This window comes from Loxodonta africana, chromosome X, assembly GCF_030014295.1.
Source record: "Loxodonta africana isolate mLoxAfr1 chromosome X, mLoxAfr1.hap2, whole genome shotgun sequence".
Lineage (NCBI taxonomy): Eukaryota > Metazoa > Chordata > Mammalia > Proboscidea > Elephantidae > Loxodonta > Loxodonta africana.
In genome coordinates this window covers 19,873,029-19,890,804 of record NC_087369.1, presented here as the reverse complement: position 1 = coordinate 19,890,804, position 17,776 = coordinate 19,873,029, and the positions used below count along the sequence as shown (strand labels likewise).

General features: G+C 38.5%; 1 protein-coding gene across 8 annotated transcripts in view; it reads left to right on the top strand.

Annotated features, from left to right (window-relative positions):
* Positions 1–17,776, top strand: part of SCML2 (Scm polycomb group protein like 2) — a 107,547-nt gene that overhangs the window by 46,160 nt on the left and 43,611 nt on the right. For 7 of the 8 annotated variants that reach the window (XM_064278057.1, XM_064278055.1, XM_064278054.1 and 4 more), the window contains one exon: positions 1,670–1,913. The exons of the other annotated variant lie outside the window; for it this stretch is intronic. In XM_064278057.1, the coding sequence (XP_064134127.1) occupies positions 1,670–1,913 (244 nt within the window). The remainder of the gene's footprint in view (positions 1–1,669; positions 1,914–17,776) is intronic. 8 annotated transcript variants of the gene reach the window in all.

Genomic DNA, 17,776 nt, shown 5'->3' with positions numbered 1-17,776 from the left:
CTGATATTTTCCATTTCTAACAAGTTCCCTACTAAGAATTTACGTTTCTACCCCAGATATACTAAATCAGAGTCTACAGTTTAACAAGATCCTCAGGTTATTCTTATGTATAAGTTCCTCGGAACTTTTTAGAAATGCAAATTCTCAGCAGGGCTTCTACTCAGGAGCAAACTGGTTAGAAGCCCCAGGTGGAAATGGCAGGTTGTGATTTTTGATTGACTGTGGGTGATAAGTGAAAATGATGAGCCTAGGGCAGTGATTATCAACCTTGGATGCACATTAGAAACACCTGGCGTATAAAACAAGCGGTCTGAACCCCACCCCAGACCAGTTTAATCAATATCTTTGGCAGAGTGGCCCCAGGTGATTATGATATACAGTAGGTCTTAGAACCACTGGTTTGGGACTACTTCCAGACTTCTGGCTTGGGTGACTTTGTTGCTGATGGTGCCATTTACTAGGTGTCATGTGATTGAATTGTGTCCCACCAAAGTATGTGTCAACTTGGCTAGGTCATGATTCCCAGCATTGTATGATTGCCTACCACTTTGTCATCTGATGTGATTTCCCTATGTGTTGTAAATCCTATCACTATGATGTAATGAGATGGATTAGTGGCAGCTATGCTGATGAGATCTACAAGATTAGATAGTGTCTTAAGCCAATTTCTTTTGAGATACAAAAGACAGAAGTGAGCAGAGAGACATGGGGACCTCATACCCCCAAGAAAGCAGCACCGAGAGCAGAGCGTGTCCTATGGACCTGAGGTTCCTGCGCGGAGAAGCTCCTCGACCAGGGGAAAATTGATGACAAGGAATCTTCCTCCAGAGCTGACAGAGAGAGAAAACCACCCTCTGGAGCTGACATCCTGAATTTGGACTTGTAGCCTACTAGACTGTGAGAGAATAAATTTCTCTTTGTTAAAGCCATCTACTTGTGGTATTTCTGTTATAGCAGCATTAGATGACCAAGACACTAAGATAAAAACCATATTGAAAGAAAAGATGGCTTTTAATGTAGTACCTGGGATTTCTAAGAATCCTGTTAGCATTTATATGCTTTAGTGTTTTGTAACTAAAGAATATTTTTCTTATTAATTTCTGGATTGGCTATTATAAATGACCCCAGACTGTATGACTTTCATGGTCTTGCTTCTGCATTTTATACTTGAGTTTCTCTTCAGATATTATTTGCTGCTGTTCCTTTTCTTTGGACTTATCACCTTTCAATGCACCCTATAATTTATGTATTTATTAGGCTTGTCTGATCCCCTCTTCTAAAATGTGTTGTTAATTGCTCCCCCACCCTACCACTGCTGCCGCCACCAATAGAATGGAAGCTTCACTAGAGCAGGAATCTTTGATATTTTTCTTCACCAGTGAATTTAAATTTCTGGCACATAGTAGATAATACATATTTCTTAAATGAACACATGAATTACTATCAGGATGGTTTTGTTTCCTCCAGATTCTTGGCTCTGCTCCAGAATAATAGTAAGGTGTTAGAGAGCAGAGTTTCAGGGAGATCTGTGGGAACTGTTCCTTTCTGTATTAATTGTTAAACATGGAACTTAGTTTCTGGTCACCAACTGTTGTAAGAGAATACAGTTGAGCAAATAGTTCTTAATACATCTTAACAATGAAAACTTTTTTTAAAAATGTTTTGGTAGGAACCACCAAAGCCAGCCCTTAATAATTTTGAAGTGGGAATGAAACTTGAAGCAATAGACAGAAAGAACCCTTATCTGATCTGCCCTGCAACTATTGGAGATGTGAGAGGAGATGAAGTTCATATCACATTTGATGGCTGGAGTGGAGCTTTTGATTATTGGTGCAAGTATGATTCTCGAGATATTTTCCCAGTTGGATGGTGTCACCTGACAGGAGATGTATTACAGCCACCAGGAGCTAATGGTAAGACAATAAGTAGCTATACGTTCTTTTATTTTATTGAAGTTACATTTAACTGCTGTTGGTGGCATGCTGGTTAGCACTGATGGTATTAAGACTTTGTGCCCAATTGGAGCAGCAGACAGAACAGCGAGAACACTGCCCAGGCTAAAGAATGGGGTAAAAGGAAGACCATGATCAGAATTCTTGAGGGCTACCCCCCCCAGTATCATACTCTGAGTTCCCAGTCCACACTGGAGACTAATTGTTGTTAGGTGCTGTTGAGTTGGTTCCGACTCATAGTGACCCCACGCACAATAGAACGAAACACTGCTTGGTCCTGAGCCATCCTTACAATCGTTGTTATGCTTGAGCTCATTGTTGCAGCCACTGTGTCAATCCACCTCGTTGAGGGTCTTCCACTTTTCCGCTGACCCTGTACTTTGCCAAGCATGATGTCCTTCTCCAGGGACTGATCCCTTCTGACAACATGTCCAAAGTATGTAAGATGCAGTCTTGCCATCCTTGCTTCTAAGGAGCATTCTGGTTGTACTTCTTCCAAGACAGATTTGTTTGTTCTTCTGGCAGTCCATGGTATATTCAATATTCTTCACCAACACCACAATTCAAAGACATCAATTCTTCTTCAGGCTTCCCTCATCATTGTCTAGCTTTCACATGCATATGATGCGATTGAAAATACAATGGCTTGGGTCAGGTGCACCTTAGTCTTCAAGGTGACATCCTTGCTCTTCAACACTTTAAAGAGGTCCTTTGCAGCAGATTTACCCAAAGCTAAAAGTTGCATTTGGACTGTTGAAACCTTGTTGCTGTAAGCACTTCGGGGGCTCAGCTGCCTTTATAGTCGATAATTCAATTAAAAATTACACGTGGCATTTCATTACACATATCTCCAAGATAATTCTAAAAATGTTGAGCATTTGAAATGTTATATACATATATTAGGTACCTCTTGGTACCCTGCTGGCCATAGTTCTCTTTCCTTGCTGGCCTTAATTCTAGGAAGCAGATATTAGTAGTGATTTTGTATATCATAGATAGATCCGTATGCATGTGGTGCTAAGATAAATGTCATGTTCTCTGCCCTCTAGAAGTTTACATTCTAGTGGGAAAGGGATGAATGGAGGGATAGACTTGTTAAAAAAAAATACAGTACAGAATTAGCAATGTAAAAATAGAGATGTTTGCTAGATATCAGGGCGGCCCACAGACATCCAGTCTGTTTGGGCTGGAGGAAGAGGTGGTTGGGTAAAGGAAAGCTTCACAAAAAGATGCAAGACATGAGTATTTAAGAGGAGATTGAGCTTTTTTTTTTTTTTGAGCTTGCCAGGCGGAATAGAGACAAAGGTAGAGTGGACACATTACAAAGGTGTAAAATTGTACAGTTTATCCTGCAAACTGATAAGTTCAGTTTGTGACATGGTGAGTTTGAAGTGTGTGGCTGAGAATGTTAATTGTCCCCCAGTGTCTGTTTTTCCTTTCTTTCTGAGAAATACTATTTGGGTGCCTCGTATAAAGACTAGGACCAGGCAGTGTTTTGTGGTGTTGTACATAGGGTCGCTATGAGTCAGGAGCAACTCGTCAGTACCTAACAAGAAGAACAACCGTATAAAGACTACATTTCTGGCTTCCCTAGCAGTTAGGTATGGCTGTGTGACTAAGTCCTGGCCAATCAAAGCAGAGGTAGTGTGTTCTAGTTGTGTGTTCTAGTGTGCTTCAGGAAGTTTCTTTAAAGAGAGCTGAGCATGCCCTTCTCTCTTCCTCCTTCCATCCTGCTGCTAGGAATGTGGTTGCACTGGCCGCAGCTCTGATCCCCAGGCAGACTGGAGTGGAAGACAGGAAGGAACCTGAGTCCTTGAGAACTTTGTATAGCAGAGCTTTTGTACTGGCCTGTATTGTCTACTTTCAGACTTATTTGAGAGAAATAAACTATGTTATATAAGCCACTATTATTTTACTTTTTTCTATTAGTAGCTGAACCTTGTCCTAGCTAGACATGTCCATTAGGTAGCTGCACATGCAGGTATTGCTTGTAAAGAATAGAATAGAATAGTTTGGTGATTCCTCAAAAAAATTGAACATAAAACTACCATGTGACCCAGCAATCCCAGTCCTAGGTATATATGCAGAAGTGAAAGCAGGAACTCAAACAGAACCTGTACACCAGTGCTTATTGTAGCACTTTTCACAATAGCCAAAAGGTGGAAACAACTGAAATGTCCATCAACAGATGAATGGATAAAAAATGTGATACATACATACAACAGAATGTTATTGAGCCATAAAGAGAAATGAAGTCCTGATGCATGCCACTACATAGATGAACCTTGAAAATATTATGCTGAGTGAAATAAGTCAGTTGCAAAAGGACAAATATTACATGATGTCACTTATGTTAAATAAGCAAATATATAGAAACCAAAGATTGTTAGTGGTTACCAGGTGTCTTAGTTATCTAGTGCTGCTATAACAGAAATACTACAAGTGGATGGCTTTAATAAAGAGAAATTTATTCTCTCACAGTCTAGGAGGCTAGAAGTCCAAATTCAGGGTAACAGCTCCAGCGGAAGGTGTTCTCTCTCTGTCAGTTCTGGGGGAAGGTCCTTGTCGTCAATCTTCCCCTGGTCTAGGAGCTTCTCAACGTAGGGACCCTGGGTCCAAATGACATGCTCTGCTCCTGGCTCTTTTTTCTTGGCGGTAGGAGGTCCTTCTCCTCTCTGCTCACTTCTCTGTTTTATATCTCAAAAGAGATTGACTCAAGATACAACCTAATCTTGTAGATTGAGTCTTGCCTCTTTAACATAACTGCCTCTAATCCTGCCTCGTTAACCTTATAGAGGTAGGATTTACAACACCTAAAAAAATCACATCAGATGACAAAATGGTGTACAATCACACAATACTGGGAATCATGCCCTAGCCAAGTTGACACAAATTTCGGAGGAATACAATTCAATACATAATGCCAGGGGTAGAAGGAAAGGTGAGAGTTTTTGTTTAGAGGGCATTGGGTTTATAGGAATGGTGCTGGAATATTTTGGAAAAAGGATACAAGAAAAATTGCACAACTGAGGAATGAATCAACGTCACTGAATTGTACACATTTAAATTGTTGAATTCACGAAGGTTTTGTTGTGTACGTTTTTACTGCAAAAAAAAAAAAAGATAGGTTTTGATTGACAAAGCAGTTCTGAGAGCCATTACATTAATTCAAACAAATATTCTTTGTGTCAGGAAGGATCATAGGTGCTGGGTGGAGGGGAGATTACCCATCTTGTTGACATCAGCAAGGGTAGAAGTTTTGGGTGTGGTTTCTTTTTGTGGTAAAAATAAAACAAAATATTTTTGCTGATTTTTACATGTTTAATGATTCAGTGACATTGATATAATCATTATCCTTTTCCAAATTATTCCACCACCATTAACAAAAACTCAGTGCCTCCTAAGCAGTGACACTCCTCTCCCCCTCCCTCCCACCGCTGGTAACCACTAATAAGTTTTAGTCTCTATAAATCAGAAAACCAAACCTGTTGCAGTGGAATTGATTCAGACTCATGGTGATCCCGTGTGTTACACAGTAGAACTGCTCCACAGGGTTTTCTTGGCTGTAATCTTTTTCTTGTGATTTTTTTTATTGTGCTTTAAGTGAAAGTTTACAATTCAAGTCAGTTTCTCATACAAAAACTTATACACACATTGTTATGTGACCCTAGTTGCTCTCCCTATAATGTGACAGCACACTCTTCCTCTCCACCCTGTATTTCCTGTGTCCATTCAGCCAGCTCCTATCCCCCTCTGCCTTCTCATCTTGCCTCCGGACAGGAGCTGCCCACACAGTCTCATGTGTCTACTTGAGCTAAGAAGCACACTCCTCACCAGTATGATTTTACGTCTTATTGTCGAGTCTATTCTTTGTCTGAAGAGTTGGCTTTGGGAATGGCTTTAGTTTTGGGCTAACAGTCTGAGGGCCATGTATTCTGGGCTCCCTCCAGTCTCAGTCCCACCATTAAGTCTGATGTTTTTAGTAGATTTTGAGTTCTGCCCCTCACTTTTCTCCTGCTCCATCAGGGACTCTGTTGTATTCCCTGTCAGGGCAGTCATTAGTGTTAGCCAGGCACCATCTAGTTCTTCTGGTCTCAGGCTGATGGAGTCTGTGGTTTATGTGGCCTTTTCTGTCTGTTGGGCTCATATTTTTCTTGTGTTTTTGGTGTTCTTCATTCTCCTTTGCTCCAGGTGGGTTGAGACCAATTGATGCATCTTAGACGGCCACTTGCTAGCTTTTGAGACCTCAGATGCCACTCACCAAAGTGGGATGCAGAACATTTTCTTAAACCATTTTGTTATGCCAGGTGACCTAGATGTCTCCTGAAACCATGGTCCCCAGACCCTCACTCCTGCTACTCTGTCCCTCAACGTGTTTGGTTTTATTTAGGAAACTTCTTCCAGCTTTTGGTTTAGTCCAGTTGTGCTGATTTCCCCTGTATTGTGTGTTGTCCTTCCCTTCACCTAAAATGATTCTTGTCTACTATATAGTTAGTGAATACCCCTTTCTCTCCCTCCCCTCCCTCGTAACCATTAAGGAATGTTTTCTGCTGTGTTTAAACATTTTCTTGAGTCCTTATAATAGTCTCATACAATACTTGTCCTTTTGTGACTGACTAATTTCATTCAGCATGATACCTTCTGGATTCATCCATGTTAATGAGATGTTTCACAGATTCACTGTTGTTCTTTGTCGTTGTGTAGTATTCCGTTGTGTGTATGTACCATAATTTGTTTATCCATTTGTCTGTTGATGGGGACCTAGGCTGTTTCCATCTTTTTGCTATTGTGAACAGTGCTGCAATGAACATGGGTATGCATATATTTATTTGTGTAATGGCTCTTATATCTCTAGGATATATTTCAAGGAGTGGGATTCCTGGACCATATAGTAGTTCTATTTCTAGCTTTTTAAGGAAGCACCAAATCTATTTCCAAAGTGGTTGTACAATTTTACATTCCCACCGGCTTTCCACAAACTCTCCAACAACTCTCCAACATTTATTATTTTGTGTTTTTTGGATTAATGCTAGCCTCGTTGGGGTGAGATGCTATCTCATTGTAGTTTTGATTTTCATTTCTCTAATGGCTAATGATAAATTTTTTTTTTTTTTATCATTAGCCGTTAGAGAAATAGTGAGCATTTATTTCCTCGTGTATCTGTTAGTCGCCTGAATGTCTTCTTTGGTGAAGTGTCTGTTCATATCCTTTGCTGGTTTTTTAATTGGGTTATTTGTCTTTTTGTTGTTGAGGTTTTGCAGTATCTTGCAAATTTTAGAGATTAGACCCTGATTGGATATGTCGTAGCCAAAAATTTTTTCCCAGTCCATAGGTTGTCTTTTTACTTTTTTGGTGAAGTACTTGGATGAGCATAAGTGATTTTTAAGAGCTCTCTGTTATCTAGTTTCTCTTCTGGTATTTGTGCATTGTTAATAATGTTTTGTATACTGTTTATGGAAACCCTGGTGGTGTAGTGGTTAAGTGCTACGGCTGCTGACCAATGAGTCAGCAGTTCGAATCCACCAGGTGCTCCTTGGAAACTCTATGGGGCAGTTCTACTCTGTCCTATAGGGTCGCTATGAGTCGGAATCGACTTGACGGCACTAGGCTGGGCTTATACTGTTTATGCCATATATTGGGGCTGCTAGCATTGTCCCTGTTTTTTCTTCCATGATCTTTATAGTTTTAGATTTTATATTTAGGTCTTTGATCCATTTTGAGTTAGTTTTTGTGCATGGTGTGAGGTATGGGTCTTGTTTCAGTTTTTTTTCAGATAGATATCCAGTTATGCCAGCATTGTTTGTTAAAGAGACTGTCTTTTCCCCAATTAGCAGACTTTGGTCCTTTGTCAAATACCAGCTGCTTATAAGTGGATGAATATATGTCTGGATTCTCAATTCTGTTCCATTCGTCTGTGTGTCTGTTGGTGTACAAGTACCAGGCTGTTTTGACTACTGTGGTGGTATAATAGGTTGTAAAATCAGGTAGTATGAGACCTCCCACTTTGTTCTTCATCTTCAGTAATGCTTTACTTATCCGGGGCCATATGAAGTTGGTGATTTGTTTCTCCATCTCATTAAAAAATGTCATTAGAATTTGGATCGGAATTGCATTGTATCTATAGATCGCTTTGGGTAGAACAGACGTTTTCACAATGCTGAGTCTTCCTATCCTTGAGCAAGGTATGTTTTTCCACTTAAGTAGGTCTCTCTTGGTTTCTTGCAGTAGTATCTTGTTTTCTTTGTATAGGTCTTTTACCTCTCTGGTTAGATTTATTCCTAAGTGTTTTATCTTCTTGGGGGCCATTGTAAATGGCATTGATATGATTTTCTCTTCGAAGTTCTCTTTGTTGGTGTAGAGGAATCCATCTGATTTTTGAATGTTTATCTTGTGTCCTGATACTTTGCTGAAATCCTCTATTAGTTCCGGTAGTTTTATTGTGAATTCTTTAGGGTTTTTGTGTATAAGATCATGTCATCTGCAAATAGAGATAATTTTACTTCTTCCTTACCAATCTGGATGCCCTTTATTTCTTTATCTAGCCTAATTGCTCTGGCTAGGACCTCCAGCACAATGTTGAATAAGAGTGGTGATAAAGAGCATCCTTGTCTGGTTCCTGATCTCAAGGGGAGTGCTTTCAGACTCTCTCCATTTACAACGATGTTGGCTGTTGGCTTTGTATAAATGCCCTTTATTGTGTTGAGGAATTTCCCTTCTATTCCTATTTTGCTGAGAGTTTTTATCATGAATGGGTGTTGGACTTTGTCAGATGCCTTTTCTGCGTCAATTGATAAGATCAAGTAGTTCTTATCTTTTGTTTTATTTATGTGATGGATTACATTGATTGTTTTTCTAATGAACCATCCCTGCATACCTGGTATGAATCCCACTTAAAAAAAAAGGAAACCCTGGTGGCGGAGTGGTGCTAACCAAGAGGTCGGCAGTTTGAAACCGCCAGGCGCTCCTTGGAAACTCTATGGGGCAGTTCTACTCTGTTCTATAGGGCCGCTATGAGCATGGTGAATTATTTTTTTGATATATTGTTGAATTCTATTGGCTAGAGTTCTGTTGAGGATTTCTGCGTCTAAGTTCATGAGGGTTATTGGTCTGTAATTTTTTTTTTTTTTTTGTGGTGTCTTTACCTGGTTTTCATATCAGGGTTATGCTGGCTTCATAGAACGAGTTTGGGAGTATTCCATCCTTTTCTATGTTCTGAAATACCTTTAGTAGTGGTGGTATTAACTCTTCCCTGAAAGTTTGGTAGAATTCTCCAGTGAAGCCATCAAGGCTAGGGATTTTTTTTTTTTGGTAGTTTTTTAATTACCTTTTCAATCTCTTGTTTTGTTATAGGTTTATTTAGTTATTCTACCTCGGTTTGTGTTAGTTTAGGCAGGTAGCATGTTTCTAGAAATTTGTCCATTTCCTCTAGGTTTTCAAATTTGTTAGAGTACAGTTTTTCATAGTATTCTGCTATGATTCTTTTAATTTCAGCTGGGTCTATTGTGATATCACCCATCTCATTTCTTATTCAGTTTGTTTGCTTCCTCTCCTCTTTTTATTTTGTCAGTTTGGCCAGTGGTTTATTGATTTTGTTGACCTTTTCAGAGAACCATCTTTTGGTCTTGTTAACTCTTTCAATTGTTTTTCTATTCTCTATTTAATTTATTTCTGCTCTAATTTTTATTATTTGCTTTCTTCTGGTGCCCAAGGGCTTCTCTTGCTGCTCTCTATTTGTTCAAGTTGTAGGGTTAATGTTTTGATTTTGGCCCTTTCTTCTTTTTGGATGTGTGCATTTATTGCTATAAATTGACTTCTGAGCACTGCTTTTGCTGTGTCCCAAAGACCCTGGTAGGATGTGTTTTCATTCTCATTTGATTCCGTTAATTTCTTTATTCCATCTTTAATTTCTTCTATAACCCAGTAGTTTTTGAGCAAGGTATTGCTCAGTTTCCGTGTGCTTGATTTTTTTTTCCTTGCTTTTTCTATTATTGATTTCTACTTTTATGGCTTTATGGTCAGAAAAGATGCTTTGTAATATTTCAGTGCTTTGGATTCTGTTGAGGCTTGCTTTCTGGCCTAATATGTGGTCTGTTCTGGAGAATGTTTCATGTGCATTGGAAAAGAAAGTATGCTTGGCTGCTGTTGGGTGGAGTGTTCTATATATGTCTATGAGGTCCAGTTGGTTGATTGTGGCATTTAGATCTTCCATGTCTTTACTGAGCTTTTTTCTGGATATTCTGTCCTTCACTGAAAGTGGTGTGTTGAAGTCTCCTACTATTACGTGGAGCTGTCTATCGCACTTTTCAATGCTGATAGTTTGTTTTATGTATCTTGCAACCCTGTCATTGGGTGCATAAATATTTAATATGGTTATATCTTCTTGGTGTATTGCCCTTTAATCATTATATAGTGTCCTTCCTTATCCTTTGTGGTGGATTTAACTTTAAAGTCTATTTTGCCAGAGATTAATATTGGCACTCCTGCTCTTTTTTGATTGTTGTTTGCTTGATGTATTTTTTTCTGTTGTTTGAGTTTTAGTTTGTGTCTCTATGTCTAAGATGTGTCTCTTGTAGGCAGCATATAGACGGATCGTGTGTTTTTTTAATCCATTCTGCCACTCTCTGTCTCTATTGGTACATTTATTCCATTTACATTCAGCGTAATTATTGATAGGTATTTTTATGGGTTTAGGGCTGTCATTTTTATGTCTTTTTTTTGTGTTGTTGACAGTTTCTTTGTTCCACTTATTTTTTGTGCTGTGTCGTTTTTCTTTTCTTCTTTTTCATTGTCGTTGGTTTTGTATTTTGTCCCAATTTTTTTTTTCTAATTGCATGGGATATTCAGAGGTTTTTTTTTGTAAATTGCTACGTTATAAACCATTCCACTCTGCTTTAAAGGCACTTAAATAATTTTAAAGTAAACCATTAAGTTAAATTTTGAACTTCTGTGATTTCTAGTGTTATTTAATTTTAGCTTCAGATTTATGCATCATTGATTGTAAATTAAATGCCACAGACTTGTAAAGTGTCATTTTGTAGCCCAATTCTTTCAGCATTTGTGACCATACAGACCAGGAAGGAGTGCAGCAAACTTCCAGATGCTTTGTGTCTAGAGTTGCAGGATCCCCAGGGGAACTGTAAAAAAAAAAAAAAAAATTTTTTTTTTTTTTTTTTGTGGAGGAGGGGAAAACCAGAATCAGGAAGGTGTAGGCAAGCATTTCTATCCTGTGGCACTGCAGGCTATCAGTGCCCATCTTAACTCTTCCCTTGAGAAAACCGTGTAGTTTATCAGGTCCCCTGCCCCCACCTCCCATGGAAACAGCCTTAATTTCTCAGTGGAACTCAGTGGTAACAGCATTTTCTTCACAACTTTGGAAATCATTTCTGATAAAGATATTTGATTAAAAAAAAAAAACAGTTGCTGTCAAGTCAACTCAAACATTTGATAGAACTGGCCTATTAGATTTTCTTTGTTTCTAATTCAGACATAAATTATATGAATAGGAACTTTCTTCCTAAGGTTAAAGGTAAAAAAAAAATTAAATAGACTCTAAAAATGTAATTATCTTGGACCCTGTTAGCTTTGAATTTGAATGGTGATTTATTTTCGGGGGGGGGGGTGTGTGTGTTTATATATGGTCTAGTTTTTCTCTTAATTAAAATTTTAAGGGAATGGGTTTTAAAAACTAAATCTTTGATCATTTTAACCAACACAGTTGCTGTAACTGGTCATTTTATATAGTAGTCTTTTCTTATTTTGAAAAGCCCCTCCTATATAACATTTTCCTTCTTAACGGTTTCAAAGTTTGTCTTTTGACAAGTATTTGAAAGCTTCCATTGAGCAAGCAAGAAATAATCTCTGCTCCCCGCCCCCACTCCACTCTCTCAATTTTTTTTTAAAGCAAATCTAGAAATTATGGCTGCTTTTGCCCTTTGTTCATACCATGCGCAGAGAAGGGAGTATGTGGTTTCTGTAACTTGTGCTTCACCTCCCTAAAGTTTTAAAATTCCATTTTGTAGGTTTTAGGAGCATATCTTTATTATTTTCCCCCTATTTTTATGTAACTGAAAATCCTCATAAAGCAGCACTTTTGCTTTTTCTGTGTTACCATGAGTCAGAAGTAACAGAGATACATAACATATAAATAAGACTTTTAAAAAGTTCAAGGTGTATTAGTTCTACCAGAAGGCTTCTGAGTAAATTTTACTCGTGTATTCGTTTTTTTTTTTTTTTATTCGTTTAGATTTTTGCCTTTAATGTGGCTTTAATAAAATACGGACTCATACACTTAATATACTCAGTATTCTTCTTGTTTGGTATAAATGAAATGGTTAGAAATGCTATCAGCCCAAATGATTCACTCAAAAGCCATGAAATTTGAAACAGCTGATTTTTTCTTTTTCATATGAACAGCCTGAAACAAATGTTTTGCTTGTGCAAATGAGACGGCTATTATAATGCAAAGAAGAATCTTGGAAAAAGCAAATGTCGTTTCTCTGTTTTAAATATTTCAGTTAAATACTGCAATAATTGCAAGCAAAGTCTGGAGATTTTTCTTTCTCCATTCTTTACTATGATATATTTTAACAAGTTCTCTTGAGACTATTAAAATGTCTTGGTTTTTAGGACATGTGGTCTAGTGGGGATAACTTTGTCTGTACACGCAATGGGTTGGCAGTTAGATTTTGCATGTCTTCTCATTTCTTTCCAGATTCTCTGACCCAGTGTAACCTTTGGTCCCTCTCTGAAGGCAGGGGTGAAGGAAGTTGGAGCAGGTGACTGATGAGTACTGTCTATACAGCCCTAGGACAATATGCGAATTACTTCAGCAGTTGCCTTAGTCCCCTCCTCCATCCTCCTCCCACCCCCCACTAAACTAACAAATGCAAATAGCTTCATCCCCATTTGCTAGAAATTCTGGCTTGCTGGGGCAGCTTGGGCTTTGTTGTAGACTTGCTTTTTTCAGAAAGGCAGTTTTATTCCTGCTAAGCAGCAAGGCTATCAAGTGGGATCTAAATCGCCTTAAGGGTAAATACAGCAACAACTTCTTTCTCTGGAATATTTATAAAGGTAGGAATTACCCCCAAATGTATCTTTATACTGTAGTTGAAGTATGGTTCAAGAAATTTATTGTCTGCTTTGTTAGCTTTTGTATACTAAATACCCAGTAATTTCTGTTATCTCAAAAAAAATCCTGTTTTGGTCTAAATATTACTGATTGAAATTGTTGCCTGTATTATTTAAATAGTCACTTCTCAAAATTGTTTTTTAGTACAGAGGAAAAGTCACCCTTTGGTTTCTTCCACCATGAAAACGTGTTTTTTTTTTTTAAATAAGGAACAATCCTATTATAAATCAAACTTGATCACCGTTCGTAATAAAGTGTTGCTTTTTTTTTTTTAAAGAAATATGACATTAAATGTTTTTTCACTGAGACTTATTAAAGATATTTTTATGATATAGAAATACAGATACTTTAATAATTCAAAGCTGTGTCAGTACATTTGGTATGTTTCTGTGGAAATTTTAACAGTGATTGGTATTTTTTTTTTTTAAACAGCGTAATGGAAGTCACTCTATCAAAATCATTTAATAAGAAAAGATACGGTTTAAAATTGAGTGGCTTTTAAATACTCAGTATTGTTAGATGAATTATGAATTGACCTAAAACAACTGAAGTTGCTTCTTTTTGTGTGAACTTTCTTCTGAAAAGATTAAATGTTATGAAGATTGTCATTTAAAAAAAAAATGTCACTGTGACCAAAATCTGGGTTTCTTTTAAAGTGAGCAGATACGAGTAGTGATTACAAAATAAAATAGTTGCAAAGCACCTATGTCTGGCAAGTGGAAAACATGTTCTAAAAAGAAGACTCTTGAAACCTTTCTAAATTCTAATCTTGACTTCTAGTTTATTCTTGCCTTTTTATGGTTTCCTTTCTAGGCTGAATACTTACAAGAACTAATTATATAACAGTAGAAAAACTATACACTTTTTACTAAATTAGATTTTCTTATTTTAATTCACCATATATGTGAAGGGAAAAAAAAGTCACTGTCACTTAAGTGTGGAAATATAGAAACAACTTTATTTGGACTTCTGTGTTTTGTGTAAGCTAGAGAGCTAGTCTTTAATCTTTTGATTGTGCTTGGAAATTTTTCCTAGTGACATTTTCACAAGTTTTTAGTAACCTTAAAATAGAAAATTGTATACATTTATCTTAGATCCCCAAGCACTATTTTGAGCAGAGTGTGAATGAAAGCTACAGATCTTTTTAGAATATTTGGTTTTGGCATGTCCAAAGTAAACAAGACAGTCTCGCCATCCTCGCTTCTAAGGAGCATTCTGCATGTACTTCCTCCAAGACAGATTTGTTCCTTCTCCTGGCAGTATATTCAATATTCTTTGCCAACACCACAATTCAAATGCATCAGTTCTCCTTCTGTCTTCCTTTTTCATTGTTTAGCTTTCATATGCATACGAGGTAATTGAAAAAACCGTAGCAGCTTGGCATCTCAGTAGCATTTTTGCTTTTTAACACCTTAAAAGAGGTCTTCTGCAGATTTTCCCAATGTAATATGTCATTTGATTTCTTAACTGCTGCTTCTGTGGGCATTGATTATTGATCTAAGTCTTCACTTTCGGCAAGCAGGGTTGGTGTCATCTGCATATTGCAAGTTGTTAATGAGTCTTTCTCCAGTCTTGAATTCATATTCTCTGGCTTCTCCAATTATTTGCTCAGCATACAGATTGAATAAGTAAGATGAAAGTATACAACCCTGCCACACACCTTTTCTGATTTTAAGCCTCTCAGTATACTCTTGTTCTATTTGAAAGAATGACTCTTGATCCACGTACAGGTTCTGCACGAGAACAATGAAGTATTCTGGAATTCCCATTCTTTGTAATGTTATTCATAATTTTTTATGATCCACACAGTTGAATTCCTTTGCATAGTGGATAAAACACATGTAAACATCCTTCTGGTATTCTTTGCATTCAGCCAAGATTCATCTGACTTCAGCAGTGTTATCTCTCTTTCCACACCCTCTTCTTTCTTTTTAAATTTGATCATAGATGCTTTATTGTCAGTCCTATTTTTCTATGTTTCTTCCATAGCAGTCTTACCTTAGCAGACCTGGGAACAGAGGAATCTGTTTAAGAAACTAGTTTTAGAAGAAGTGGGGCTCAGGTTGTATCTCCAGAAAGCAACCTTTGAAGCTTTCAATATATGTCATCAATTAGCCTCCTCTCCCACGCGTGCTTTTGTCCCAGGCTTGCTCATGAGGCATAGGAATCCACTGACACTAGCAATATACAGATATATGTCACAATCTCACTCGCATCCCATTGTTAGGCAAAATCCTGTTCAGCTAAAAACTTCCTTCTCTACTTTTTTAAAAAACATTTTATTGTTGTTTAGGTGAAAGTGTACACCCATGTCCTCTTCTTAATCAGGCTTGAATTTCTGGAAGTTCCCTGTTTATGTATGGCAGTAGCCATTTTGAATTATCTTCAGGAAAATTTTGCCAGCGTGTGATAGTGATATTGTTCAGCAATTTCCTCATCCTGTTGGATCACATTTATTTGGAATGGGTACAAATATGGATCTCTTGCAGTTGGTTGGCCAGGTAGCTGTCATCAAATTTCTTGACATAGATGAGTAAGTGCTTCCAGGATTTCATCCATTCCTTAAAACATCTCATTTGATATTCCATCAATCCCTGGAGCCTGGTTTTTCACCAATGCCTTCAGTGCAGCATGAGCTTCTTCCTTTAATAACAGTGGTACTCCATCATATATGACCAAATCCAAAAGCTCACTGCCCTCAAGTCGATTCCAACTCATAGTGACATAGAACAGAGTAGAGCTGCCCCATAGGATTTCCAAGGAGCCGCTGGTGGATTTGAACTACTGACCTTTTGGTTAGCAGCTGAGCTCTTAACCACTGCACCACCAGGGGTTGATCATATGATATCCCTGAAATGGTTCAACGTCAGTGCTTTTTGGTATAGTAACTGTGTATTCCTTCTATCTTCTTTTTTTTTTGTATAATTTTATTGTGCTTTAAGTGAAAGTTTACAAATCAAGTCAGTCTCTCACACAAAAACCTGTATACACCTTGCTACACACTCCCTATTACTCTCCCCCTAATGAGACAGCCTGCTCTCTCTCTCCACTCTCTTTTTTTGTGTCCATTTCGCCAGCTTCTAACCCCCTCCACCCTCTCATCTCCCCTCCAGGCAGGAGATGCCAACACAGTCTCAAGTGTCCACCTGATCCAAGAAGCTCACTCCTCACCAGCATCCCTCTTCAACCCATCGTCCAGTCCAATCCATGTCTGAAGAGTTGGCTTCAGGAATAGTTCCTGTCCTGGGCCAACAGGAGGTCTGGGGGCCATGACCACTGGGGTCCCTCTAGTCTCAGACCATTAAGTCTGGTCTTATGAGAATTTGGGGTCTGCATCCCACTGCTTTCCTGCTCCCTCAGGGGTTCTCTGTTGTGTTCCCTGTCAGGGCAGTCATTGGTTGTAGCCTGGCACCATCTAGTTCTTCTGGTCTCAGGATGATGTAATCGCTGGTTCACGTGGCCCTTTCTGTCTCTTGGGCTCGTAATCGCCTTGTATCCTTGGTGTTCTTCATTCTCCTTTGATCCAGGTGGGTTGAGACCAATTGATGCATCTTAGATGGCTGCTTGCTACTGTTTAAGACCCCAGACGCTGCTCTTCAAAGTGGGATGCAGAATGTTTTCTTAATAGATTTTATTAAGCCAATTGACTTACATGTCCCCTGAAACCATGGTCCCCAGACCCCTCCCCCTGCTACGCTGGCCTTTGAAGCATTCAGTTTATTCAGGAAACTTCTTTGCTTTTGGTTTAGTCCAATTGTGCTGACTTACCCTGTACTGCATGCTGTCTTTCCCTTCACCTAAAGTAGTTCTTATCTACTATCTAATTGGGAACCCTGGTGGCCTAGTGGTTAAGTGCTGTGGCTGCTAACCAAGAGGTCGGAAGTTCAGATCTGTCAGGCGCTCCTTGGAAACTGTACGGGGCAGTTCTACTCTGTCCTATACGGTCGCTATGAGTCAGAATCGACTCAACGGCGGTGGGTTTGTTTTATCTAATTAGTGAATGTTTCTCTCCCCCCTCCCTCCCTCCCTCCCCCCCTCCCCCTTCTCGTAACCACAGAAAAATGTTTTCTTCTCAGTTTAAACTATTTCTCAAGTTCTTATAATAGTGGTCTTATACAATATTTGTCCTCTAGCAACTGACTCATTTCACTCAGCATAATGCCTTCCAGGTTCTTCCATGTTGTGAAATGTTTCAGAGATTCCTCACTGTTTTTATCGATGCGTAGTATTCCATTGTGTGAATATACCATAATTTATTTATCCATTCATCCGTTGATGGGCACCTTGGTTGCTTCCATCTTTTTGCTATTGTAAACAGTGCTGCAGTGAACATGGGTGTGCATATATCTGTTCGTGTAAAGGCTCTTATTCCTCTAGGATATATTCCAAGGAGTGGGATCGCCGGATCATATGATAGTTCTATTTCTAGCTTTTTAAGGAAACGCCAAATCGATTTCCAAAGCGGTTATACCAATTGACATCCCCACCAGCAGTGTATAAGTGTTCCACTCTCTCCACAGCCTCTCCAAAATTTATTATTTTGTGTGTTTTGGATTAATGCCAGCCTTGCTGGAGTGAGATGAAATCTCATTGTAGTTTTGATCTGCATTTCTCTAATGGCTAATGATCGTGAACATTTCCTCATATATCTGTTAGCTACCTGAATGTCTTCTTTAGTGAAGTGTCTATTCATATC